This window comes from Bos indicus, chromosome 5 (genome assembly GCF_029378745.1).
Source record: "Bos indicus isolate NIAB-ARS_2022 breed Sahiwal x Tharparkar chromosome 5, NIAB-ARS_B.indTharparkar_mat_pri_1.0, whole genome shotgun sequence".
Lineage (NCBI taxonomy): Eukaryota > Metazoa > Chordata > Mammalia > Artiodactyla > Bovidae > Bos > Bos indicus.
Window position 1 is genome coordinate 25766507 of NC_091764.1, and position 27667 is coordinate 25794173.

The window sequence follows — 27667 nt, forward strand, 5'->3', positions numbered from 1 at the left end:
CCAAACCCGCCCAGTCTGACCCAGTCCAGACAACCGGCCTCCAGCTGGGGCTGGGGCGAGGGAAGTGGAGAGGTGCGGCCCCCCCACGCCCCTTCGGGGTGGGGGGCGCGGGCTCAGCGTTCCAGGGACCCAGGAATGCCCCCCCGCCCGCCCCCCTGGCAGGCGGGGGGAGGGCTCAGCCGGGAGTTTGGCAAACTCCTCCCCGCGTTGAGTCATTCGCCTCTGGGAGGTTTAGGAAGCGGCTCCGGGTCGGTGGCCCCAGGACAGGGAAGAGCGGGCGCTATGGGGAGCCGGACGCCAGGGTCCCCTCTCCACGCCGTGCAGCTGCGCCGGGGCGCCCGGCGCAGACCCCGGCTGCTGCCGTTGTTGCCGCCGCTGCTGCTGCTGCTGCTGCCGCCGCCGCCCCGGGTCGGGGGCTTCAATTTAGACGCGGAGGCCCCGGCAGTGCTCTCCGGGCCCCCGGGCTCCTTCTTCGGCTTCTCGGTGGAGTTTTACCGGCCGGGGACGGACGGGTGAGTTGAGGAGGGTTGGCGGCAGGCTGGCGGAGGGCGGGGGTGCGCGCCTGGAGACTGGGGGCGCGGCTGGAGTCTGGAGGGGACCGAGGCTTGAGTTTGGGAGGCGGAGTTTGGAGGAACTGGGGCTGGAGTTGGGGGCCCGCGCTAAAGTTGGGGGCCCGCGCTGGAGTAGGGAGGGGACAGTGGCCGGCGTGGTGGGGGGGCAAGAGTTTGAGAGCGATCAGCGGAGAGACATGTGTGGGGTGGAGAGAGGACACGAAGCTGCAAGCTGGAGAAGTCTGGGCAGGGGTCTTGCGGCCAAGAGAGAAGAGGGCGCGGGAAAGGAGAGCAGAGGGTCTCTGGTTGAGACTGGAGAACTGCGGGGACCGGAGGCGGATGGGGACGGAGAGGGCGCGGAGGCCAGGAGGCTTTTGGGAGCACTGGGGAACCCCGGGACCCCTGAGGGCCATTGTACTCAGAGAGGACGAGACGAAGCAGAATGAGCTGTATGGTGTGTGTGTGTAGTAAGAAGGAAGTGGGAGGCTGAAGGGGTCCCGGAGGTTAAATGGGGGCCAGCCTCACCCTCCCCTCCCCCCTCAGCTCAGACTGGGAAAGACCCGGGAGGGGGATGGCGGCTCCCTCCCCTTCCTCCTCGGTCTCCTACTCCGCCCGCCACCCCCCACCCCATCTCTGTTCAGACGCGGGGATCCGGGAAGTTGGGAGAGACCCGGGACTCTGGTCCTGGGGGGCGCTGGGGCTGGGGGCTGGCTCAGCCAAGGGCGGGTACTGGGATGTGTCGGGAGGGGTGTGTGTGCGCGCGTGAAGTGGGGTGGGCGGTTTCCCTCTTCCTCTAGCTCTTGGGAGGAAGAGAAAAGCTGATTTCCTGTAGCTAGTCGGCTGGAGCTGAACTGAGACCGGGACTTCTGGGGCTGGGGTCGGAAGCTGGGGAGACGCGGGCTCCGAGGGCCCTAGAGCGTCAGAACACAGGACCTCAGAGACCGGGAAGTCTCCAAGGAAGATCCCAGTTCCCAACTCAGCAGGGTAACAAGCAGCCTGGATCCTGTGTGCCAGGAAAACGGGGAGCCCACAGGCTTGGGGAGACAAGCTAGGCAACATAAAAACAAGGGTGTTTGCTTAAATGTGGAGAGTGAGGGGTAGTAAGAGCGGAAGGAAGCTGCTCCGGGGCTGGGACAGGGACTCCCTCCCGGGTGCCAGGTGACTGATCCTCGACCTCTGGAGGAGTCCTCTGTCTACATCTCTGGGCCCTGAGCCCGCCACTGCTCCTCACCATCGCCCCTCACCACTGCCCTTCACCACCACAACCACCCCTGTATCCAGGTTTGATAGGCTCTCTGTCAGAGGTGAGCGGTTTTTACACATACAGTTAGCTGGTATCTACTCATTCCTTTCCTTTTGGAGAAAAGGGGTTAATCTAGGTAATTCCACTTGGGTACAGGGACAAATTTCTCCTTTGTCTGGAGGACCTGAGGATGGGGAAAAAAGAAAGATGGTTAGGCTCCAGCTGTTGGTTCTGGACTATTCAAGGTCCCCACCCAACCCCCACCCCACCCCCCTGGCCTCTTGCCCAAACCCCATTGCATCACCCTGGCCTGGAGTCTCTGCCAGGCCTGGCCTCCCCCAGGCCCCCTCAAACTGCTTACCACAACCCTAATGGAGTAGAGAAGAGGGAGGGAGGGGATGGGATCCTTCCCCACATCAGGGCACCAGGGCTGGGGTCAGTTATCTGGCTCTTTACCTTCCTCTTACCCAACCCCCACCTAACAAGAGTGTCATCTCTCTTTTAAAACACGCCTCTGAAACATCTGGACTGTCACACATTCCAGGTTCCCTAGGTGTCTGTTTGGCCCCTGGCCTGATCCTGCAGTCCCCAAAGCCCTTTTCTAGAGCAGGACCCAGCATTCTCAACCCCTCCCCCTCCCCTTCTGCTCATCTCTCCTCCCAAGAGAACCCAGGTGTCCAGTTTGCACACCTCCCCCTCTCGTTTTCTCTGTATGTACAAAGCAGTCTTAGAATAGGACTTGGAACATTCCACCTCCCCAGTGACCTCCCTCCCCACCACAGCTGGGCCTCCAAGCCCTCCTCCCTGCAGGGGACAAACATAGCCCCTCACCTGGGGCCATCGCTCTCCCTCACCTCTCATGGTGGAAACTGAAACAACATCAGAAGAGAAGTTCCATGGTAGGAAAGGGCCAGGCTTTAAGTCAGGTCGAGCTGCGTGTGCGTCCAGGCCCCACCTCTTACTTGTTTTTTGTGTGACCTGGGGTGAGCTACTTAAGACTTAAATCTTGGAACCTGATCTGCTCCTGAAAATCAGACACCTACCTTATGAGGCTGTTCTAAGGACTAATTGAGACAATATATATAAAGGGACCTGGTCCACAGAGGGTGATCAGTATACATGGGAGGCCTGACTTTTATGAGGTACCTAATTTCTGTTTCTGGTTCCCTCCTCCCTGGCCACCACCTAGTTCTTTGTCTAAGTTTTTCACCATTTCTTCCTGGCTTTTAGTATTTGCTTATAGTTATAAGCACATTTCTTTGCATTTTCATACCAATTTTTCTGTTGGATCGTTACAAAAATCCTTGCCTTAGACAGATGAAGCTTATTGTCCCCATTGTGTGTATATATGTGTGTGTGTGTATACTGAAGCTTCAGGAGTCATAGAAGGTTAGAACTAGAAGTTTGTTTAGAGACCATCCAAGGGCAACCCATCATCTTACAGGTAGAGAATTCAAGTCTTGGAAAGAGGAAATCAGTAACTTGGCCCAAGAGGTGCGCTTAAAAGGTGCACCAGCCTTAGCCTACCTCCTTAGCCCTTTGTAGTACTGCCACAAGTAGAGGCAACTCTTCCTCCTCAGCCAGCCAGGCATCTCCCTGGAGAGTACACTGGGGGATCCAGAACCAGGTGTTTCCTCTGGCCTGGCCAGGGCTGCTGTAGGACCTGCAGGAGCTGAGTCCGGTGTCAGTTTGCTACTCTCCACCCCCGACCTTGTTAGGCCATCAGAGTCAAACAGTAACCATGTATTGAACAGGAACTTGGTTAATCAGAAGCCTGACTGGCGAGATAGTGGAGAGGAGGGGACAAATTGGCAACAGGGTAGACAAGGTAACAGGACTCCCGGCTTCTGGCTCTTCCATTGGAAAAGATTCTGAGTGATCCTGGACATGTGACTTAACTTCTCTGGGACTTAGTTTCCCCCTCTGTACAGTGAGGACAGGGGACTGGATAAGCTGTATTTTTTGTTAAAGTTTTCTTTCTTCTTTTCCATCTTCCTTCCTTCTTTTCTTTTTTCTTTTCTTCCTTCCTTCCTTTCTTTTTCTTTCTAATTCAAATGACATCTTACCAGGGCATTCTACAGAAAACAGAGACAAGAGATTGCTCTGAAAGAAGAAGGGAAGTAGTGTCAGGACCAAACTGGCTTCCGCTTACTCCATGTGGCAGCCCTGAGGCTTCTCCAAGAAAGTCTTCAATCCCAGAGATGCCCTCCTCAGCGCCTTCCAGCTGGGCAGCCTGTGTCTCCAAGAACCAACTCTAGTATACCAGGGTTCTGAGGCTTCAGAATAAATTATGTCAATTACTTTTTCCCTTGGTCTCTATAGTTTGGAAGAATTTATCTGCCAAGCTGCACTGAGGAAGGAATAATTAATTCCTTTTTCCTGTTTTTTATCAACTAGAAGTTAGAACAAGAAGACATCCATAGCTGCCAATCAGAGCTTCTGACCAATATGAGATAACCAGGTTCCCCACAGGAGTTGATATAATTACAGCCCAAAGCAAATACACTTGAGGTTTTAATTAGCCTGGGCTGCCTTATCAGGTAAATGCATGATTTCCGTTAGGCTTTCTGAAATAATGAAAATAGCCCAAGGACCCTGCGTTGTTACCTTCTTGGACCCCTAGTAGGATCCATCTGCTGTAGGATTTAGGAAGCAAGAACTAGGAGTGGGAGAATAAGGATAAGCTACGTGAGGTGCCACGCCGGACACCGGGTGCCTTACTCGGCAGTGGGGGAGGGCACTATTGACTGGACTTGGAGGAGATGCGAAGGAAGGGCCATGCATCCTCAGTTGTAAGCCACAGGCAGGTCTGGGTTGGGATCTGTGTCCATCGCCTGCGTGCCAGACCTCTTGAGCCTTCACTGAGCCACAGCCTAGGCCCCTGTCCCACAAGCCTGTGGGATTTATAAACCGTGTAAGGCCCCTCTCACACCTTCCCGCCCGGCCACAAACTCCAGGCTTCTTCCTCAGGCTTTGCTTCCCCCACCCAGGGAAGTGGTGGGAGACTCGAGGGTGGGAGTAGGGTCCTTGGCCAAGGCCTGGAAGAGTATCAGAGCTCCGGAAGACTTTGAGGTAACCATTGCAACCTCTTCACCCAGAGGAAGCAGGAAAGGGTATTCCCAAGTCTCCACTGAGCTAGTGCCCGACCCAGAACTCCTGTACCACTGCTGTTTTCTGGAGCTGCCTCTGCTATGGGGGGTTGCACCCCTCTCTCCCCCAGCCCTGGGGCAAGGCAATCTCTCCCCAACACCAACCTCACCTACTAGGCCTGGCAGCCAACCAGGTCACTGTGCCTCTGAGTAGCCAGCTCCCACCCACCCCCAGCTGGCTGTACCGCCTGAGTGAGAGGGGTGGGGCCCAGCAGGCGGGTGGGAGACAAACGGCGAAGTGAGAGGTTGGAAACAGACAGGAAGCCACAGGCAGTAAACATTTCCTGTCCCCAGGGTAACCGAGGCTGGCACCCCACCCCCCATCACTCCAGGAACTCTCACTCGGGGCCTCCCCTCCTGTTGCTCTGGACCCTTTCTTCTCCGTCCTCCGTCCCCATCCTCTGGTCCAGCCACCCTCACTTCAGTCCCTTGGAGCCGCTCCCTCTGGTGTTCCTCTTGGACACCATCGCCCCTCCCCTCCTCAGTGTGTCTGCCTTTGTCACCCATCCTGTCTCCCATCCCATCCCCGTGTCTCACACACCCCTGATTTTGTGATCTCTATCATAATCTCAGACTTGGGGACTCCTGGTAAGAAAGGCTGATGAAGGGAAGCAAATATCAAGAAAAGGGTGGGTGTTGGGGGTGCTGAGAGCTGAAAGGGGCCAGGATGCAACAGAGATAGAGAAGCCCAAGACAGAAAAACAAAGGGGGGCAGACCTAAAACCAGAACCAAGAGAACAAGCAGTCACAGGGCAGAGGAGCAGATTGAGAAGCAGTGCCAGAGGCAGATACGGAAGGAGAGCAGAGGCCAAGGCTGGCGGGGACACCGGGTCAGTTGCCCCGGCTGCCAGATGCAGTCCTCATGGGAGACTCTGGAGGAGAAAGCCCAGAGGGCTGCCAGCTGCACTGAGGCCTTGGAGGCAAAGGACCCAGAAGTGATAGAGGCAGAGCCAGAGGCAGGAAGATTACCCAGGACCTGCGCTGACACCACCCCATTACAGAGGACCCCCAGCAAAGGCAACCTTCTCCTCGTCATCTCAGGGGGAATGAGGCACCGTGTCCAGAACTAAGAGCCAGCAGAGCAAGATCTGAATTCAGATTTGAGGGATGGTGTATGGGAAAGGTGTTAAGAGGCTGAGACAAAGATCCAGCCAGGATGGGGAGGTCCCACCAGAGCCCAGGGTGAGGGCAGGCCCAGGCCCCGGGGAACAATCTGTTCTCACCATCCTCCAGGGCCTCTCTCCACTTCTATTGCCTGATTTCCAAGCCTCACATTTTCCTCCTACACACCCCAGGGCTGGGCAGCCGGACGCCTGGGTCTTGCCCAGAGAAGGGCCTTGGCTTGGGAGCAGAGGGTAGGTAAAAGGACTCTGGGGTTCCAGGGGCTGCACCTCCAGTCTTCACAGGTCCATAGGGGAGATGGGGAAGTTGGGGTCCAGACCATCTGGCCCCAACCCCTTCCCAGAATTGCCTCTGTCTCCTCCTTCTAATGACAAGGGAAGGTAGGAAAGGAGAGGGTGGGGGGAGGGGGAGGAGGGGCTGTGTTAGTGACAGCGGCACATGGGGACCGCCTGACTCCAGCCTGTGCCTCTGGCATCCGTGGCATCTTCTGAGATATAAATACAACTCGGGGGGCATCTATCCCACCCCCAGCCAGCCCCTCCCCGCCTGGGGAGACTGTAGAAGAGTTAGGAGCCCCCCTGAAATGCCTCTCCTTTCCCCTCCGCAGGGTCAGCGTGCTGGTGGGGGCGCCCAAGGCTAACACCAGCCAGCCGGGAGTGCTGCAGGGCGGTGCCGTCTACCTCTGCCCCTGGGGCACCAGCCCGGCACAGTGCACCCCCATTGAATTTGACAGCAAAGGTAACCCGCTTCGCAGGTCGGGAAGGGACTAAAGGGCGGGACTGAGGCTGGGGGGCGGGGCCCAGGCGGGATCGGGAGCGCCGGGCGGAGCCTAACCAGCTCCAGGGCCACGTGCTCCCGGGCTCTGGGACTCCAGCTCAGCGCAGCAGCGGTGCAGCGGCTCCCCGTGGCACTCACACCACGTTCCCAGTCCAGCCCAGCCCAAGGAGGGCGGGCATGATTCAGAAACATGTGGCTCTCATTTTCCCTGAATCACCCACACTCTGGGAGGCCAGGGCAGTAACACAGACAAAGACAGGGAGAGTCACAGAACCTATTCCAATTCTTTTAACTAAGCACTGACTAAGTGATAATGCATACCAGGCTCTGTGCTGTGTGCTGCAGGGGATTGAAACATGATTAAGCCACCGACCTCAAGGAGCTTAAGGTCCCAAGTAGATGCAGAGATGGACTAAGGGAGACAGGCTGAGAAATAGTAATAACGGCTAACACTTGAAGAACACTTGCTATGCACTGGGCACTGTTGTTGGCACTTTACACGTATTAACACGCTTCATCCTTTGAATGAGGGCATGAGGGATTATTATCCCCATTTTATAGGAAATGGGTTAAGTAACTTGTCTAAGGTCACACAGCTAGTAAAAGGTGGAGCATGGACATGAACTTGAGCAGTCTGGCTCCATAGATCAACTGGAGTGAGGGGACAAAAGAGGAGAGCATCAAAAGACAGAGACAGTAGGGGAGGGGTGGTGTAAGAGCACAAAACCAATTGATCTTTTTTTAAGTATATATTTATTTATGTGGCTGCATCCAGTCTTCATTGTGGCATTCGGGTAGATCTTTCATCGAGGCACACGGACACTCTAGTTGTGGTGCACAGGCTTAGTTGCTCTGAAGTGTGTGAGATCATAGTTCCCTGACCAGGGATGGAACCCATGTCCCCTGCATTGTAAAGTGGATTCTTCACCACTGGACCACCAGGGAAGTCCCTGATTATTATTATTATTTTAATCTGAAAGACAGATGAGAAGCAAAGGAATAAGAAAGGCTGTCTTAAGAAAGGCAGAGAGGGCTTGGAAGGATATAGACAGACAGACAGATGTATGAACACGTACACACACATAGACATAGGGCAGAGATCCAGAGCTGTAAGAAAGGTCAAGGTCATAGAACAGATGCTAAGACATAAGCCCAGGTGTAGACAGAAGTGTACCCAGAGGGTTGCCCTCTCAGGAAATAGGCATTCTTCCCCACCTTATCACAAGCATCCTTGTCCCAGCTGGGTGAGGAGGCAAGCACATCAGGGGACTGCAACTCTAGAAACCCCAGGTTCTGTGTGTGTGCACGTGTGCATATGTGCACACATGGGTGTATGTGCACACGTGCAGCACAAGATGAGTCAGGACACAACAAGCAGATTGTAAAGACCCTTCCTCACTTTCCCTCCCGTGAGTCATGGGCTCAGGGCTTGCAAATGCCGAGGTACCCCCAGGCTGAGGGCAGGGGCTGCTCTAAGGCTCGGCTGCCCACAGCTGGCATGACCCCACTTTCTCACTTCCCCAAGGCTCTCGGATCTTCGAGTCCTCAACGTCCAGCTCAGAGGGAGAGGAGCCTGTGGAGTACAAGTCCCTGCAGTGGTTTGGAGCAACAGTGCGAGCCCATGGCTCCTCCATCCTGGTGAGCGCCCAGCGGGCTGAGTGCTGTGATGGGCAGGAGGGGTAGTGGTTGGGGATAACAGCACAGTGAGGAGGGAGGGAAGAGAGGCCCTGGTGGACTAAACCTGGCGCCGCCTCCTCCTCCCAGGCCTGTGCTCCCCTCTACAGCTGGCGCACCGAGAAGGAGCCGCAGAGTGATCCTGTGGGCACCTGCTACCTCTCCACAGGCAACTTCACCCAGATTCTGGAGTATGCACCCTGCCGCTCAGGTAGTGCAGGGGTGGCGTGAGTCCCCACAGTCCCGCACCCCAACAGCCTTGATAGCCCACTGTCTGGCCCAGGGAGGTCCCTCTCCCCCTGCCTTCCCCAAACTCTCTGCTCTTTGCTGCCTGACCCTTCCCACACCTTCTCCTCTTGCAGATTTCAGCCAAGAAGCAGGACAGGGTTACTGCCAAGGGGGCTTCAGTGCTGAGTTCACCAAGGTGAGAGGGGATCTGGGAGGAACCTGGCTGTGGGTGGTGGATGCAGGGGAATCAGGACCAAATGCAGACTCACCTTCTTCCTCTGCACAGACGGGGCGTGTGGTCCTGGGTGGACCAGGGAGCTATTTCTGGCAAGGTAAGTCCTTCCTCCATTGTCCCTGTGTCCGTCTCCCGCACCCGGCCTCTCATCCCTCTCTCAGCCCAAGATCACCATCCTTCCTTCCTCTGCCCCTGTCCCAGTACTCCTCTTCCTGTCCTCTGAGACTTACCCGTCCTCTCCCACCACCCTCCAAAAGCTTCCCCCGGGGGAACCAGACTCCTGAATATCTCCCCGTCAGCCCCCAGTGCCCCACTCCCTGCCACCTCCTCCTCTAGCCATCCCCTCCTTATCCCCTTCTCCAGGCCAGATCCTGTCCGCCACCCAGGAGCAGATTGCAGAATCCTATTATCCCGGGTACCTGATCAACCCAGTTCGGGGGCAGCTGCAGACTCGCCAGGCCAGTTCCATCTACGATGACAGCTACCTGGGTGAGTGAGCAAGTGGATGGGAGCTGCAGGGGGAGAACCTCGGGGGGCCCCTGTCCTCACTCACCCCTCGCCTCCCTTCTCCCACCCAGGCATCCCCAGCCCCCCGCCCCATGTGTCATGGGTCATGGCTGACTATGAAGGCTCAGTAGGGGTGGGGAAGGAAGGCCAGGACAGAGTGGTCCCCAAAGCAAGAAACCTAATATCCATCCACCTGTCCCCCAGGATACTCTGTGGCTGTGGGTGAATTCAGTGGTGATGATAGAGAAGGTGAGTGTGTCCCGGCTGGGGCCAAGGGAGGGGGCAGATGGAGACCCCAGATCTGGAGCCCCAAGGACTGAGACATTTTTGTCTGACTCCCCTTCCCCTACCCTTAGCCTGCAACCTTCTCTTCCCTTTCCAGACTTCGTTGCTGGTGTGCCCAAAGGGAACCTCACCTACGGCTATGTAAGGCCCAGCCTGACCCTCCCTCCCCTCACCCCCCTCCCCTGCCTAATCACAAAGAACCATGCATGATGATTTGGGAGGGCTCAAAAGGTGGACCAGAACACAGGCTCTTGGGTAAGACCAGGGTTCAAGTTCTGGCACTTACTCTGGATGAATCTGTGATTTATTCCTCTCCCACTTCATTCCGTAAAAATCTGAGTCTGCTTAACCTCTCTGAGCCTCACTCTTCTCTGAATAATGGGATAATAATAGTTCTGACCTCACAAGGCTCTTGTAAGGATGAAGTGAGATAAGGCACGTGAAAGTACTTAGTGAACTCTTAGGCAGGGTACAACTGTAGTTGTTATTATTAGACCATGGCGAGTGCTTTAAAAAGGATATAGATAAGAATGCCATAGGAGTCCATTCAATTACCAACATTTATTAGGGCAAGGTATGAGACAAGAAGATGAATAAGACATCACACCCCATCTTGTACGGCTTCTAATCAAGTATGTAAGATAAGACATACATATGATGGTAATCTAGCGTGCAGCTCCTATGCATAAGCCCCTCAGTGCATCGGGCACTGTCCACTCATGATTTCTATTCTTCCCAACAAGCTTATCGGGGGAGATATTACCAGTCACATTTTACACATGAGAAAGCTGAGACTCGAAGAGACCAAGTAAGTTGTTTAAGATCACCCAGTTAGTAAGTGGCTAGAGATTTAAAACCAGACCTGTCTTATTCCAAAGTCAGCATTCTTTCTGCACTAACATAAATTTCAGGAAAGTGGTTAAGATGATACAGCAGTTTAGGGGGAGTAAGATCCTCCTTTCTAGGGTGGGGATGAGTCAGAAAAGGTTCTATGAAAGACCAGAGGAGATGAGGAAAGACAGCATCCTAGACAGGAGCATGAGAAAGGTGTGGAAGGAAAGGGAAACAGTTCAGGCCAGTTCAGCATGGGCTGACTGACAGTAGAGAGACTAAAGAGAGATTAGGGGATTCCTTGGTGCTCCAGTCATTATGAATCCATGCTTTCAGTGCAAGGGGTCTGGGTTCAGTCCCTGAACGTAAGGGAACTAGATCCCTTAGGTCACAACTAAAGATCCTGCATGCCACAACTAAGACCCAGAACAGCCAAATAAACAAAAAGAGAGGCTGGGCAAAAACAGATAGGTTGGGTCCAGATTCTCCAGGGCCTCAGAGGACCAGCCAGTAAGCCGAGATTGGGCCGTGGCTGCGGGGAACCACCACAATTTTCCAAGCCAGCAGTGTCCCTCCTAGACCAGCTCTAGGGTGATCCGTCTCGGTGCCGTGGGGAAGGGCACTGGGGGGAAGGGAATGTCCAAGGGAGGGGGAGACCAGGGCTTTCTCCAGCATTCCTTGGGGAGGGCGCACAGCAGAGGAACAACAGCAAGACTGGGGAAGAGAATGAGGAGTCAAGAGACCCGTAGAGCCCATCACTAAGGGGTGACATGGGGGAGACGTGAGTGTATGTGGTTTGGGAGGGCTGGGGCATGAGGTTTCAATCATTCAGCTAATAATTAGTGAGTGTCTGCTCTCACCAAGCATGACTTTAAGCTCTGGGGAGAAAGCAAAGAACAAAACAGCTCCTGCCTTCACTGATCTCACATTCTAGTAGCTAGATCAGATGCACAACAGACAGATAAGTATGGAATGTCAGGAGTGGTTGATAGGTGACATGGAGGAAAATAATGAAGTCCACCTGAGATGGCGCTACCAGTATAGAGATAAGACTATGGCGAAGGCAAAGCAAAGAAGGGAATTACCAGACATGTGGTCTGTGTCTCCAAGGAATGACTGCCCCTGGGTATCCTGCACTCATTTGTCCTTCATCCGAGTCTGGGACCAATGGGTGTATCTCCTCATCCCCAGGTCACCATCCTTAATGGCTCAGACATCCGGTCCCTCTACAACTTTTCAGGGGAACAGGTGAGGACACCCCCTCTACAACCCAGCTTGGCCCTCTGCCAACCAAGCCCTGGCCCTGAGTCATAAGCTCAGCCCAACTTCTCAGGCTCCCTGGAGTCCATGACTTCCCCCCACAGCCCTTGTTGATTGACTCCCCTGTACTGACCTGCTGCTGCTCTGTTCCCCCGCCAGATGGCCTCCTACTTTGGCTACGCAGTGGCCGCCACAGACATCAACGGGGATGGGTGAGTAGTGAAGAAGGCACAGTGGTGCCCTCCCCAGGGGCGAGGAGTGGGGGTGGGACAGAAAAATGCAAGGAGAGTTCCTCCCTGGATTCTCCTCCTGCCTGCATACCCTCGGCCCAGGGGCGAGGAGAGAGCTGAGTGCCAAAGGCCAGAAGATCTCAGGTCTCTCCTTTGGGTGGGAAAGAGCCGGGAATCCAGGGTGCTTGGGCTTTTCTGGCACTGGGACTGAGGAGGGGACGGGGAAGGGCAGGGTCTCAGGATGCCAGTGTTTCCCCCATCCTCAGGCTGGACGACTTGCTGGTAGGGGCGCCCCTGCTCATGGAGCGGACAGCCGACGGGCGGCCGCAGGAGGTGGGCAGGGTCTATATCTACCTGCAGCGCCTGGCTGGCATGGAGCCCACGCCCACCCTGACCCTCACTGGCCAGGATGAGTTTGGCCGGTTCGGCAGCTCCCTGACCCCCCTGGGGGACCTAGACCAGGATGGCTACAATGGTAAGCACTGTATGGGCTCGAGTGGCTGAGGAGGAGCCAGGGGCCTGAGTCAGAAGGGATCTGGGGAGAGGTGACTGTCAGATAAGATAACCAAGACCTCCCAGCGTCTCCTGGAGGATTTTAATCCCAATGTCTAGACCTTGGGGCTTGAAGAGTTTAGCATACTGGGAATGACAGATGGGAAAAATAGGATCCTGGGTCCTGGGGTCTGGTGGTAGAGATTTGAACTCCTGGACTCCTGGCCTGCTGACTGGTATGTGTTGTGTGTTTTGCAGATGTAGCCATTGGGGCTGCCTTTGGTGGGGAGAACCGGCAGGGAGTGGTGTTTATATTCCCTGGGGGCCCAGGGGGTCTGGCGTCTAAGCCTTCCCAGGTTCTGCTGCCCCTGTGGGCAGCTGGCCACACACCGGACTTCTTTGGCTCTGCCCTTCGAGGAGGCCGAGACCTAGATGGCAATGGATACCCTGGTGAGTGGTGCCCGAGGCCCCTTTAACCTGAGAATTCCCTGGTCACAAACCCCGTAGCCTCTCTAACGTATTTGCCTAAGCTCCTGGGTGCAGTTCTAGGATGATGCCACCAGATGGCAATGCCCCCTCACTTCAGCCTCCTTGAACAATGCAGCTAGAAGGGGTTGGGAAGAATTCTGTTTGGGGGCCTGCTGTAAGGGGTAGTTTCTTTTGATTTCTTGCAGATCTGATTGTGGGGTCCTTTGGTGTAGACAAGGCTGTGGTATACAGGTATGAACTCGGGCAGGGGGCAGCCTGGGAGACATGGGAACTGGAGGACTTCTCAACAGGGCTGAGTTTGGGGAAGTGTACAAACTGGGATCCTGGGGCTTGGACATCGGCTTCCTGTGCCCAGGTTCCTGAGGAGCCTTAGTTCTCTGACCCCCACGTTTACTCTTGGCAGGGGTCGCCCCATCGTGTCTGCCAGTGCCTCCCTCACCATCTTTCCTGCCATGTTCAACCCAGAGGAGCACAGCTGCAGCTTGGAGGGAAACCCTGTGACTTGGTGAGTAGGGGCTGGGGGCGGGAGATTGCAGGATTGGGTCTGGGGGTCCTTCATCTGTGCCTGGAAGTGGGGAGGGAGAGCAGGCCTTTGGAAGGGGACACATGGGACTGTCCCAGTCCGGGTCTGTCTGGGAGGCAGGCAGAGAACGCGCTGCCTCTTTCAGGTGAACACACCAGCTTTCCTTTTCGTCCTCTAGCATCAACCTTAGCTTCTGCCTCAATGCTTCCGGAAAACATGTTCCTGACTCCATTGGTGAGGGAGACTGCCTGAGCCTTTCAGGCACTGGGGCAGGGGTGGACGGGCTGGGGACTTGGGGACCTCTTTTCTCTCTGGATAAATTAGGAGGGAGGGGAAGATGCTCTTTAATGTACATGCACGGCCACAGGCTTCACGGTGGAGCTCCAGTTGGACTGGCAGAAGCAGAAGGGCGGGGTGCGGCGGGCGCTGTTCCTGGCCTCCCGACAGGCCACCCTGACCCAGACCCTGCTCATCCAGAACGGGGCTCGGGAGGACTGCAGAGAGATGAAGATCTACCTCAGGGTAGGGGCAGGAGGGCGGGGCATGGACTGGCTTGGGGAGGGTGGCCACATAGAACTGGGGACCCCTCCCAAAGGGAAGAGGCCTGGGAGATTCCAGTGAAGGTCGTGGGGCTTTGGGGGGCTGGGGAAGGGTGCCTTTCTGTCCTAGGAGCTGGGAACCAGGCTGCCTCAGAAGCAATGAGCACGGTTGTTTGGACACCTAAATTCTTGAGGGTCTTGCGTGGACAAAGGGAGATGTGAGAGGATGAGGAGCAGGGCCGCCAAGTCCCCTGTGTCCCCTGACTCTGTGAACCCTCCCCCCCACCGCCGCCCCAGAACGAGTCAGAGTTTCGAGATAAACTCTCCCCGATTCACATCGCCCTCAATTTCTCCCTGGACCCTCAAGCCCCAGTGGACAGCCACGGCCTCCGGCCAGTCCTACACTACCAGAGCAAGAGCCGCATAGAGGACAAGGTGAGGCAGGGTGGGGAGACAGGCCAGGAGGAGAGGGACCTGGGCCCCTGGGGACGGGGCCCTGGAGCGGGGAGCCGACAGCTTGGGAGGCAGTCAAAACTCCGCCTCTCAAGGCTGCCCCACTCCCCAGGCTCAGATCTTGCTGGACTGTGGAGAAGACAATATCTGTGTGCCAGACCTACAGCTGGAAGTGTTTGGGTGAGTGAAGGCTGATGTCAGGCTGGGGGGTTCCAGATGCTGAAGTTGCCTAGCAGGACACATGGAACTTGGAACCACCTGGGAAAAGAAGAGGAACATATCAGCTGGCTGTGTGACCTTGGGAAATGACGCAACTTCTTTGTATAATGGGAATAATAGCATCTATTTCTCTAGCTTTTTGGAAGGATTAAATGAAATAATCTACATAAAGCATCTAGCCTAGTGCCTCCCATAAAGCTAGAAGTCAGTGAGCGGTGTCTATTATTATTAATATTATTATCGTTATGGCCCATTGTCTGGCTCAGGGATTAATTCTCCAGTGTCCCTGACCCCCGTGTGTCCCCTCCAGGGAGCAGAACCACGTATACCTGGGCGACAAGAATTCTCTGAACCTCACCTTCCACGCCCAGAATGTGGGTGAGGGTGGCGCCTACGAGGCAGAGCTTCGGGTCACAGCCCCTCCGGAGGCTGAGTACTCGGGACTCGTCAGACACCCAGGGGTGAGTGAGGACCTGCAGGAGGGGCTTGGGAGGAGACCCTGCCAGAGGGACACCGAAGTCTTACCTGCACCCACCCCACCTCCAGAACTTCTCCAGCCTGAGCTGCGACTACTTTGCTGTGAACCAGAGTCGTCTGCTGGTGTGTGACCTGGGCAACCCCATGAAGGCTGGGGCCAGTGTAAGTCTGGGACCATCTCACGCCAAGCTGAGCTGGGGGAAGGGAAGGAGGGCTGCAGTCGGTGTGTGGCAGACGCCCGGTCTAACAGCCCGCTTGTCCATCCTCCCTGTCCCGCAGCTCTGGGGTGGCCTTCGGTTCACAGTCCCTCACCTCAGGGACACGAAGAAAACCATCCAGTTTGACTTCCAGATCCTCAGGTAGGGAGGGGGCGGGGCAGGGGCGGCGTCTGGCGCAGGTGGCCTTCTGGCTGGGCTCTAGCACCATCAGAGTCTCTCCTCCGTCCCACAGCAAGAATCTCAACAACTCGCAAAGCGACGTGGTTTCCTTCCGGCTCTCGGTGGAGGCTCAGGCCCAGGTCTCTCTTAACGGGTCAGTGCCCGGGCAAAACGGGGCGTCTCTGGGAGGGGAGACGGACTTCTAGCAAAGGAGGCATATGAAATGGGGTCCCTTCCACTGTCCTCTAAACCACCCTGCTCTGCAGTGTCTCCAAGCCCGAGGCAGTGCTATTTCCGATGAGCGACTGGCATCCCCAAGACCAGCCGCAGGAGGAGGGTGACGTGGGCCCTGCTGTCCACCATGTCTATGAGGTGAGCGGGCTGCTGGAAATGGAGGGCGGGGCTAGAATGAATGACAGGGAAAGAGGAGTCAGTATGAGTGACAGATGGCTGGGGCCAGCCTGAGGGGCCGAGGGGAAGAGGGGCAAGGGAGAGCTAAAGGCCTGGACGGGATCAGTGAGAGACCAGCCAGCTGAGTGACTTAGAAGGGGAGGATGGAGCCACCTCCAGGAGAGTTGGCTGGAAAGGATTTCTTCTCTGCCCATCGATTTCCTGCCTCACTCCTGAGACTCAGAGCAGGGAAGAGTGGGCCACTGGGACTCGGGTCTCAACAGGGCAGAATTGTTCCCTCCCTTCCCATGATGACTGTGCCTTCCTCTCCTCAGCTCATCAACCTGGGCCCCAGCTCTATTAGCCAGGGCGTGTTGGAGCTCAGCTGTCCCCATGCTCTGGATGGCCAGCAGCTCCTCTACGTGACCAGGGTCACAGGACTCAGCAACTGCACCACCAGTCACCCCCCCAACCCAGAGGGCCTGGAGGTGAGGGGCCTAGGGACTGGCCGGGAGGTGGGGGGCACCAGGTCAATGGTAGTTGGGGAAGGTCGCAGGGACCTGGAAGAGCTAATGAGGATGTGCCTGGAGCTAGGACTTAGGCCACTGGAAGGCAGTCAGAAGTCCCACAGACACCTTGAGGCCCTGAGAGGGGAAAAGATTGTTTTAAGCACTGCACTTCTGTCTTTCTGCCTAAAGTATCCCTCCCTGACTCCATGTCCTGGCATACTCCTAGGGCCCAGCTCAGCACCACCCCCTCTGGAAAGCCTTCTTCAGACCCACTCCCCAAAGTTCATTTTATTCATAGACAACATTTAAATTAAATGAATGACTGTACAGAACCATGTTACCGGCTCAGGAAATATCACAGTAACGAAAATTCACAAGGTCCCTACTCTCGTGGAGTTAGAGGAAGGTAATAAACAATAAGGCTTCCCGGGTGGTACAGTGGTAAAGAATCTTCCTGTCAATGCAGGAGATGCAAGAGATGAGAGTTCTATCCGTGGATCGGGAAGATCCCCTGGAGTAGGAAATGGCAACCCCCTCCAGTTTTCTTGCCTGGGAAATCCCATAGTTAGAGGAGCCTGGTGGGCCACAGTCCATGGGGTCACAAAAAGTCAGACATGACTGAGCAACTGAACGTGTGCACACAATGAACAATAAAAATTGAAAAGAGGAACAGATATTGAAAAGTGATGAAAGTACAGTGCTCACATGCTGGGGTGGGGTGGAGCTGGGAGCCTGTTTGAGCTGAATCATCAGGGAAAACCTTGAGGAGGGAACAGGTGGATTGAGTATGAAAGATAAGGATGAAACTGCTTGTGAAGACTCAAGAAAGAGTATTCCAAGCAGAGGGAACAGCCAGTGCAAAGGCCTCAAGGCAGAGACAGTGCCCTAATTATTTATTGACACATCACCTCCTCCTAAACTCCAGGGACCAAATCTTACTCGTTTCCATATTTCAACAATGAGTTTGCTGCCTTGCCATAGGAGGTGGTCAGTTGCATGGATGGAAGACCAGGTCAAAGCTGCTGCAGACCCCAGATGCAGGCTGACTCAGATGCTGTAATGAGGTGGGAGAGGCAGCTAACGGTCTCTTTCCTCTTCCAGTTGGATCCTGAGGGTTCCCAGCACCACCGGCTGCAAAGACGGGATGTTCCAGGTCGGAGCCCTGCCTCCTCAGGGCCTCAGATTCTGGTAAGTTGTCCTGGGAATGAGGTCTGGGCCCAAGTGTTGAGTACCTCTGTGGGTCCTCAGAGCCACCAGAAGGGCAGAACTCACAGTTCAAGCCTCCTATTTCTTCCCAGAAATGCCCAGAGGCAGAGTGTTTCAAGCTGCGCTGTGAGCTGGGGCCACTGCACCGGCAAGAGAGCCGAAGTCTGCAACTGCATTTCCGCGTCTGGGCCAAGACCTTCCTACAGGTGAGTGAGCCTCACCTCAGTCCTGACCCCTGACCCCTGACCTGCAGGTCTGCTGGACTGACCCCCACTTTCCCCACTGCCCTAGCCACCCCTTTGGTGACTGGGACCCAGGCAGCCCCGCTCCCCTCCCTCACCGTTGTTTGGACAGGGCTGTGTGTACTTGGCGACACCTAGTGGCCGCACTGGGAGCGACAGCTTCCCTTTTCTGGCCCATTCAGAGGAGGGGAGGGCTGGAGGGAGACCAGCCGGCAAATAAGGACAGAAAAACAGAGACAGAGACGGAGGATGAATCCATCGTGGAGAGGCAAGCAGATGTATACACAGGAAATAGTAGTCATTTGTTGAGTGCACACTATGGGCTAAACATTGTCCTAGGTGCTGAGCCCATTATTAATGACTCAAGGAATTTTTTTTCTATTGAACATGCCATTATCTAATTATCCACTATTCAGTTATAACTATTTAGATACATATTTATTTTCTCTTATAAGGAATGTAGAGAGAGATTCAGAGAATGAGTTCAAAATAGTGAAAGATTATAACCAGAGCCAGAATCTGGGGAGCCCTATGTCCTCCAGATGCCAAGAGGGGCCACCCTGAACACCTTTCCCCCACCCACAGCGGGAGCACCAGCCATTTAGCCTGCAGTGTGAAGCCGTGTATGAAGCCCTGAAGATGCCCTATAAAATCCTGCCTCGGCAGCTTCCCCAGAAGGCGCTGCAGGTAAGTCTAAGGCTGGCAGGCTGGGCCATGGAAGACAGAGTTCTGGGCCTGGCACAAGGACTACATGACGGGGGCTGGCCCGATTATGGTGAGAAACATTGACTGAGCGCCTACTATGTGCCAGGCACTCTGCTAAGTCCTGGGAATACAATGATAAGCAAGATGGACAGGGCAGTGAGAAGACTGTGACAAGGGTCAGCATGTTTATGGGACCACATCATAGACACACTTGGACACGGACTTGCAGAATTGGGAAAGGCTGTCTGGAAGAAGTGATGTTTAAGCAAGACCTGAAGAATCCATGGGATCTACCAGGCTAACCGGTCAGGAAAGGAGTCTTTTCTGGGGAGAGGAAATGAGCAGATGTGAAGGCCCGAAAGAAACAATAACGCACATTTTAGAAATTTGAAGTTCAGAATTCTGTTAGCCTAAAATGGGAGAGGAGAGAGGGTCTAAGTCCAGTGGCAAGTAGGAGCCAAGTTTAGGGTGGGAAGAACCAATGGCTTTTCAGTGGCCTCTCCCGGCTTGCTCCCCAGGTGGCCACAGCTGTGCAGTGGATCAAGGCAGAAGGCAGCCACGGAGTCCCTCTCTGGATCATTATCTTAGCCATCCTCATTGGCCTCCTGCTCCTCGGTCTGCTCATCTATATCCTCTACAAGGTCAGCCACATCCTACTCAATTTGGGCTTCTCTCACCAGGTTCTGCCCTTGACCCAGCACACTCCCTAGTATCTGCCTCCAGACCAGTTCTCCAGCCACATGCATCCCCTCTGGACACTGCCTATACCATCCCTTCTTTCATTCTACAGCCCCTAGCTTAGAAAGAGTTCTCTTGACTCAAGCTGATACATTTACCAATACTTTGAAAATCAAGGTGATTCACAAGTGGCCAGTGTGCGGCATATGTGTGTGTCACCTCCAACCAGAAACCCATGGTAGCCGTCACTAACTGATCATACTCTAGCAATAGCCTCCGAATCCTTCTCAAGAGGCAGCCACTTCTAGGCAGCGAGACTTCACATCTGTTTGCCATCCCTGGCTTAACTGGGGGCATTTTTACAACACCAAAGCAGCCCAGCCTAAGCCCTCCTGGCCCATTAGACCTCTTGGAGAGGTAGTCTTCATAGCCTGAATTTGGGCCACTTTTGCAAGATGGGGAGATTGGAAGCACTGAAGTCATCTTCGTCCCCTCCTGGGATAAGATCTGCAGAGAACTAACTCAGTTCTCCCTCCTTTCTTCTCATTAGCTCGGATTCTTCAAACGCTCCCTCCCGTACGGCACCGCCATGGAAAAAGCTCAGCTCAAGCCTCCAGCCACCTCCGATGCCTGATTCCTCCCAGTCTTGAAGGCCCAGTCCCCCCACCCTCAGTCTACTGACAGGGAGGGGGCTGGGCGCTTCCTGAAGGTGCTGAGGGCCAGGGAGAAGCTCCTCTCCCCAGCCCAGAGACATACTTGAAGGGCCAGAGCCGGGAGGTGAGGAGCTGGAGATCCCCTCCCCCCATGCACTGTGAAGGACCCTCGTTTACACATGCCCTCCTCATGGATGAGGGAACTCAGATCCAGGGACAGAGGCCCCAGCCTCCCTGCCACCTTTGCATTTTGGAGAATTTCCTGAAAACACCTTGGAACCAGAACTAGGGGATCCAATCCCAGTTCTCCAGCTCAGATGTGGCACCAGGACTTCCTGTCCAGCTCCAATCCCGCAGAGATCTGTCGCCGGCCTTGCCAGAGATCCACAGGAAGCCCCCAGCTAAGAGCCTGGAACCTGGGGAGCGAGACATGGCAGCTCTGGACAGCCCCTACCCCGGTGGGCCAACAAAGAACACTAACCATGGACGGCACCCCAGGCCCAGCTCAGGACAGATCCCACACCAGGATCCATGCTGGCCCAGAAGCAGCTCCAAGGGGAACCAGAACTTTCACAGGGCCAGATCGAACCTGGGGCCTCTGGGGCCTGAAGTTCATCTGGGACCCAGACTCAGACATTGGTAACCTAACTAGGCAGATCCAGGACATTTGAGCCTGCTCCAGACCTGGGCCTGGAGACCAAATCCACCTCTGACTCAGGAGAAGTCAGGAATTGCCCAGGACCCTGAAGGGGCCATGATGGTAACAGATCTGGAACCTTAACCCTGGCTCGACATAGGCCCTCTCAGTCCTCCACAGAAAAGGGAGCCTGCTGTCCCGGGCCTGCGGGTTTGGGTTCTGCCCACCAGCTGCACTGACGCTGCCCCTCCTCTCCCTACCCAACCCTCCCCTCACCTCGGCTCCGGACACCCGGGACTTATTTAAACTCTGTTGCAAGTGCAATAAACCCGGCCCGGTGGCCCCACTGATCAGAGCTGGAATCTGTCCTCTCCCTACTCTTTCCAGATCTTTCCTGGAACCAGACCTCTTGGTGGATAGGAAATGTTTCTTGGAGTTTCTTTTCACTGGGAGCCAGGAGTATGACCCCCAGGAACTGTGGAACTAGTTTTGGGGTTACCTTTTCTTACATGGAAGGGGTGGGCTTGACTCCTGCCCATCCTCCAGCCCCACCAGATCTGATCCCAACACCTCTAAGAGAACAGGGAAAGGAATTCCTTCTCTTTGGATTTGAGAGTTAGGGAAGAATACAAAAGGAGAGGTCAGAGCCGAAGGTGGAGGAAGATGGCCCAGAAGATTCACTTGGGCTTCCAGAAATTAGAATAAGGAAAAGGGTTGAGAAAAAAGGCCACAGAACTAAATCAGAAGAAAGCCAGTTGGGTTTGTGTTTTTTTTTCATTACCCATTGTATTCCAATGGGTAGAGGGAATGTTAAATAGTTTACATACATTATCTCATTTAATTTCTATCAAATTAAATGTGCAAGGCAGGCACAATTAACCCCATTTACACAAGGGGAAATTGAGGTCCAGAGAAGTTATGTAACTTGCCCAAGGTCAGAGTCTAATTCAGCCTTGCCTGACTGTGAAAGCCCATATTCTTAACCGACATGACAGACGGTTCAGGTCTTTGAAGATAAATTAAAGTGAGGGAACCCCTCAGCATCCTCTGTCTCCTCGAGGCCTATCTTAAACTAATGTCCAGCAAGAGCATGGGGAAGGGTGCTGAAATTCAAATGGACTGTTAGAGACAAAGTTGTCTATGTCCTGCTAGACTGAGGTCAGCCACCAGAGGGCAGCACACTCACAAATTTATGGGAATTTGGGGAAGGGAGGCTATGTATGAGGTCCTCCTCACCCTCTTCCCCCATCAAGACAATAGTTATTAACTTAGGCTCCTGCCTCTCAGTTCCAGCATGATCTCAAAATATCTCTCCTTGGAGTTCAAAGCTGCTCTACACTCCAGTCTTCCAACTTCTTTATAATTCTGTAACTCAGAAACTTCTTCCCAGAACCCATAAATGAAGGACTATTAGGGAGGGCAAGACCTGATGAGGCAAAGAGCTACCCAGTATTTCCAAGGATGACAGCTGTGGCATAGCAAGGCACTGAGACTTCTCCAAGAATGAAATCCCATACTTGCCTTCTTGGGAGATGGGTGGGAATGGCAACAGCCACACTCCAGGGGCCAAATCTGAGATTTCTTACACTATGATGAGGAGGAAATGAGGAGGGGAAGTGGGCTGTATTGGGCTGGTATCATGGGTGTGTCTGTGTAGTTAGTGCCTGTACCTTTGAGTCTCTGAGAGTGACAAGGTCTCTCTCAAGGAGGCACAATACAATGTTGGAATTCCTTGGGTTCGGAAGTGCTGCAGATGTAACCCAGCACCAGTCTCTGTCGCTGAACTGTAATTCTCAGGCTCCGGTCTGTTTCCCCTTCCGAATCTCCCAGCCCCTCCAAAGCATGTCTGCCTCTCATCTTGAGACTTGAGTGATGCAGAGAGACAAGAGAGCAGGGGGAAGGCCAGAGTCCTAGCCCTGTCTGTGTCAGTGGAGATGGAAAGGAGGCCTGGGACGGGAACAGCAGCTGGGGGTGCATAAGGGGGAGGGGGCTTAGGAGAGGCAGCTGGCAGGCGGGAAGCTGATCTGGGGGTCTCAAGTTTCTTGACATCAATTAGAGCAGCCGGCCTGGGCTCATTAGTAGCCCGGGGTGCAGGGCTCATCAATAATGAATTCACCCCTCACACTGCCCCCTCCAGCTGCCTGCAAGGTCACCCCGCCCTCCAGCCAGCTGCCTCCCCTTGGCGAGCTAAGCAACCCCTCTTCTGAGACCCCTCTAACTCAGGGTCCTGGGGGATAGAGTGGGAGGGTGGACAAAGCTGAGGGCAAAGGGGTCTTTATCACTAATCAACTATGTCTGATGCTGACTCTGGTTTGTTCTCGGGAGTCCGCCCAGGAGGAGAAAGAATAACAAGAGGCAAGGAGGGAGTATATGTGTGTGGTGGGGGGTGGATAACAAGAACTGGGAAGAGCAAGCTTGGTGATACAAGGCTAGAACAGCATGGTGGTAGGTCGGATCTGGACCACAAGGACAAACTCTGATGGGCAAGGAGACCCTACCTTCTCCCCCAAGGTCAGATTTAGGCACAAAGCCACAGTCTGCCTAGATCTCTGGGCCTCTGGATCAGAACAAGACCAAGGCATTAGGACCCTGAGAATTAACTTGCCTTTAAGCTGGAGCATCTCGGCAGGTACAGAAACAGATATTTTTTTCAAACCAGATCAGTGGGGTGAGGACAAGAAACTGCTGAGGCCCAGAAACAGGAACTTAAACTTCCTGTACCTTAATTAGCCATATAGTCCTAAATTTCCTGCAGAACCCAGGAATGCCACGCTCCAGTCCCCTTCCTCTTTTCTAGACTATTCCAAGACGCCAGTCCCCCCACCTTCCTCCCGACTTCTGCCTCCCTGCCTCCACTCTCCCTAAATCCCAAGTGTTCTAGCTCCTAGTCACACCTACTTTCCCTCTGGCTGGGGCTGGCCTGAAGCTGGCTGCTTGGCATTCTGGGAAATCCTCCTGCCCTCCCTCCTGGGGCAGGTACAGACAGGTCCAGGCTGCAGCAGCTGCATCTTCTCCAGACACCTCGCAGACTCCCAGACTCCAGGCTCGTGCTGCGGTCCCAGTTGCCTGCCTTAGAATACATCCTGTTGGTGCTTAGAATACATCCAGTGTCCTGTCCTCTGCCCTGCCACCCCATTCTCCCCAGCACATACAGTCTGTTCTATCCTCCATCCTCTCCTCCACCTTATCAAAGACCCCCCACCAGGCCTCTCTAGCCCAGGCTCACCGTAGTGGGGAATGCCCTGGATAGACGCTCCCATCCCCACACCAATCCAGGCCATATCTACAAGGTTGAGCCTCAGTTCTGGATCTCCTGTCAACTCTGGTTGCCCTAATGATTTCAGGTGCAAGCATCTATTTCCACCTCTTTGGGTTCATTGATTGCAGTCTCTTCCCTCAGACCTTCTCTAGGACCTAGGCATTCAGATCCCAGCCAGAGATCAACCAGGATCCGTCTTCAACCCCATATTCCACTTCTGAGACCCAGCCCCCAGGCGTCCTGCTGCAGAGCCAGAGAAACAAACATTCTCTGCCCCCACCCTCCACTTCTGCCCAGTCCATCACTCTGGAGAGGACTCAGGTGTCCCATCCACCCTGGCCCCATCCCTCCCCACAGTATTTAGGCACCCCACCCCCACCGCGTATCAACCCATGGCCAGACTTCCCGCCCTCAGACTCAGCCCTTCCCGGGATCCCAGGCATCTTAGTTTCCAGCTTCCTGTGTCAGCACACACCGTCCTCTAGATGTCTTGTTCCCCAAGCCCTGGCTGCAGTGTCACCGTAAATCCAGGAGACTCAGGGGCGGCAAGTAGAAGAGAACGCGGGAGAGGGCGAGGAGCCGCCGGGACGCCCCTTCCTGGAGCCCTGGGTACCCGGGTCCCCCCTCCTCCCGTCTTCACCTGCTGCGGGCTCCGCCCCCGCTCCGCCTCGGCCGGCCTCTGCTCCTCCCCCGACTCCACCCCCCGTACCCCCAGCCCGGCCAGAACGGCCCCCGGGACAGAGCGACGCGGAACCCCCAGGCGCCTGGGTCCCCAGCATGATCCTCGGTGAGTGGGCTCTGCGGCTCCAGGCTCCTGGGTCCCTCTCAGTAGGTCACCCCCCAACCTCCCGCACCGCGGTGACTGCGGCCGCCCGTCAGCGACCGGTTCCCCCCTCCCCCTTCATCTGGCTCCACATCTGGGGCCCCCTCCTTCCCCAAACTACCGCTTCTTCTCCCGGTAATCCCGGGAATGGTAAAGGGGGAGGCAGAGCCGAGTGAGACCCCAGCCCCACAATGAGCACATTGCTTATTCATGAGCCTCATGAATATTATATGACTGTCTACGAGCGGCTGGGGGAGGGGGCTGGCCTTGGCCTGGTGGAGTTGAGCGAAAGGTTCTGACCCGCCCCCCCTCCGCACTCCCACCCTTAGCTCAAACACTCCGACCCGCTTCTGGGCCCAGGATAAGAGGGAAAGGAGGAAGTGGGGGGCGGGCGGGGGTAGAAGATGGTGGGTGTAGCTTCGAGGTGTGTGTGGTGGGAGGTGGGAACCTGAGGGCTGAAGATAAGGAGTCTGGGGAGAAGCACGGGTGGAAACTGTCCATCCCAGGGCCCCTGCGGCTTGGATCCTGCCTCCGCAGGATCCTGCCCCAACACGCCGGGACCTGCCCCTCTCTCTCCCAGCTCTGGCGGCCCGGGCCCTTCCTTCCCGGCTTCCTTCTTCTTCCTTCCTCCCCCACCCTACCTCCACCCCTGCCTTGGGCCGAGGGGCACCTTCAGAGGAAGGAGCGACGGAGAGCATCAGGATGGGGGAGGGAGACTCCCGCGGGGCTCCGCCATCCCTTCAACCACAGCCACCCCAGCCTCATGACCTACATGGGAAGGGAGCCCCGAGTGGGGGAGGAGAGGACTCTCAAGATCCGGGCTCCAGGCCCCTGCCTCCACGATAGTCTACCGGTGGACTGCTGTGCTTTGTCCTCTAACCTCTGATCTCTGCCCTGGCTAGGCCGGTTCCTGGGCCCTGTTTGTGATGGGAGACTGCCCACCAGGTCAGGCACCTGTGGGCTCCCCGCCCCCACCGGGACACCTGGCTCCATGCTGGCGCTCCAGGGCTTGCCTGGCTCCCGCCTCAGCCCTCTGCTGGTGCCTCCTTGGCTCTTTTGCTTTTCTGCTTTGGCTTGACCCCTATTGACTCCCACTAGGGGTCTCTCTCCTCTCCTGCCCTCCTCCTTCCATCTCTTTCTCTCCCTCTCCTGTATCTCCTCACTCACCACTCCACATCTGCCTCCCTCCACCTGGCACTCCATCAAATCCATTAAATGAATGAGCGAACGGAGGCACAAATGACTGGTTGCTTGCCTTCCTTCCCAAGAGGATCTCTAGCAGGGAAGAGACTCCCCTCCCATCTAGACAATCCCTACCCTTGTGTGACCCCCACCAACATACTTGGACTCAGGTCCCCAGAGCACAGACTCCACATTCCTCCAACCTGTGCAATCCCCCACACCCTGGCCCCACCCTGGGCACGAACCCCAGAGGCAGCGTCGCGCTTGTCTGGGACAGACCAGTTGGAGCTGTGCTTCTCCTAGTCAATAGGCCCTGGAGAGGACCTCTGCTAGCACCAGACCAAGACCCCACCACAGGAGGAATGCCCGGGGCCACCAATTGGACCCCCAGCACATCTCCCTGAGGACAGACACTGTAATTAACTCCCTCCTTGTGCCAAGCCCATAGAGCGGTGTGAAGCCTGGTGGGCCACACACCTAGCTCTCTTAGACAAGGAAAGAAAGAGAGAGGAAGCTGCCAGCTGGACCTCAGGCCCATTCTAAGGTTTTCAGGTTCTAAATGCTGAGGTCCACTGAAGCTGCGTGTGGGTGTCCTGCCCAGCAGGCGAGGCCCAGCCTGCTTGCTCAAGAACTAGACTGTGGGCCCAGGTTTAAGGTGGTGATTCTGGGCTCAGGTTCCCTATTCTGAGCTTTTCTTACGCTCCTCTGCAACTGGGCCCTTAGTGTGGTGTTGTGGGGGTTGGGGGCATTGGAGGAGGCCTCTCCAGTCAGGCTGGGGAAAATTTTCCAGGGGTCTTCCTTCTTCCTTTCCTGGCCACCTCCTCCCTTTAGGCCCTGCCCCCACCCACATCCACCCCAGGGTTATTAGGGATGATGTTTTGAGTAGTTGTTCATAATCATCCCCTTGTTGCTTTCATCTCTGACTTCAAAGCCTTCCCAGCACTCAGCCTGCCTCCTGCCAAGATGGGGGAAACCGAAGCAGGAGATAGATACCTGAGAGCTGGTCAAGAAAGCAAGATCCAGGGGTTCCAGGCTCTCCCCCCAAAACCCCCAGTTTTAAAAATGTCTGGGGTTTAGAAGAGACCAAAAGGCCTAAAGAGAAAAAAATGGGTTAGAGATGAGATTCAAGTCCAGATGCCAATCTCATTTCTCCTTTGGCCCCGGAGCATAATTCCCACTTTAACACAGTGCTGACCCCTTGTTTTTCACAGCCATGGGCCCTAACACATTTGCCACCCTCACCCCAAATCCTCTCTCTGATTTGAATCTCATCCCAGTCTAATCTCCAGACCAACACTAACCTGCAGCCCTACCCTAGCACCCTTCCTGGATCCTGTTCCTAGCAGACGCCGCCACTCCCAGAGCCAGCTCACGGCAGACACTCCCATTCTTTGCCACAGGAGCTTCAGGCCCCAGGCCCACCTAAGAGAGTCCAGGGCTGGGACTCCCACCTGGTCAGAGTTTCTGGGGAAGAGAGGAAGGAAAGGACCAGCCCTGAGTGGGATGGAAGGAGTCTGACCTGGCTTGGTTGTGGCTTGGTGCTGGAGGGGAAACCTGAACAAGATCAAAGTGCCTAGGGCCAGGTAGGGCGCAGAAGTGGACAGATGGACATGCATCCAAGGGACTGAGACCTCACCCCCCTAAAATGGTTGGGAACAGTCTTTAATAAAGCATTCGGCTTCTCCCAGCAGAGTTGGGTGGGGCTCTATCTGCTGGAGGTAA

The 27667-nt window shown here is 55.3% G+C and overlaps 2 protein-coding genes and 2 long non-coding RNA genes across 4 annotated transcripts in view; 2 read left to right on the top strand and 2 right to left on the bottom strand.

The window, feature by feature from the left end:
• Positions 1-21036, top strand: ITGA5 (integrin subunit alpha 5). The gene is made up of 30 exons (XM_019959789.2): positions 1-512; positions 6673-6803; positions 8368-8480; positions 8607-8727; positions 8879-8940; positions 9031-9076; positions 9343-9468; positions 9691-9735; positions 9869-9912; positions 11794-11850; positions 12022-12074; positions 12359-12567; positions 12843-13034; positions 13259-13304; positions 13477-13578; positions 13775-13830; positions 13964-14118; positions 14433-14570; positions 14701-14768; positions 15118-15268; positions 15354-15446; positions 15564-15643; positions 15735-15815; positions 15928-16033; positions 16387-16539; positions 17662-17748; positions 17859-17972; positions 18594-18695; positions 19232-19354; positions 19942-21036. The coding sequence occupies exons 1-30, from the start codon at positions 136-138 to the stop codon at positions 20023-20025; spliced, it is 3315 nt and encodes a 1104-aa protein (XP_019815348.2). The 5' UTR covers positions 1-135; the 3' UTR covers positions 20026-21036.
• Positions 1850-3487, bottom strand: LOC109559004 (uncharacterized). The gene is made up of 2 exons (XR_002180691.2): positions 3322-3487; positions 1850-1978 (listed from the first exon to the last, which is right to left on the bottom strand). It is a non-coding gene; the product is annotated as an uncharacterized lncRNA (long non-coding RNA).
• The window catches only part of LOC139183072 (uncharacterized), a 20664-nt gene continuing 3310 nt past the window's right edge, over positions 10314-27667 (bottom strand). Inside the window, exons 2-3 of the long non-coding RNA XR_011566542.1 lie at positions 15333-16064; positions 10314-14846 (exon numbers count right to left, since the gene is read on the bottom strand). This is a non-coding gene — a long non-coding RNA (uncharacterized lncRNA). The remainder of the gene's footprint in view (positions 14847-15332; positions 16065-27667) is intronic.
• ZNF385A (zinc finger protein 385A) overlaps positions 24626-27667 on the top strand; it is a 20998-nt gene continuing 17956 nt past the window's right edge. Inside the window, exon 1 of the mRNA XM_019960383.2 lies at positions 24626-24727. Within this exon, the coding sequence (XP_019815942.1) occupies positions 24718-24727 (10 nt within the window). The 5' untranslated portion in view covers positions 24626-24717. The remainder of the gene's footprint in view (positions 24728-27667) is intronic.

Excerpts from the sequence above, each read along its gene's own strand:
- ITGA5 (XM_019959789.2), top strand. The coding sequence starts at position 136 with ATGCCCCCCCGCCCGCCCCCCTGGCAGGCGGGGGGAGGGCTCAGCCGG. Across the intron at positions 9,736-9,868 it reads CAGTGGTGATGATAGAGAAG|ACTTCGTTGCTGGTGTGCCC; the intron begins GTGAGTGTGTCC and ends TTCCCTTTCCAG. Across the intron at positions 17,973-18,593 it reads GGGCCAAGACCTTCCTACAG|CGGGAGCACCAGCCATTTAG; the intron begins GTGAGTGAGCCT and ends CCCCACCCACAG.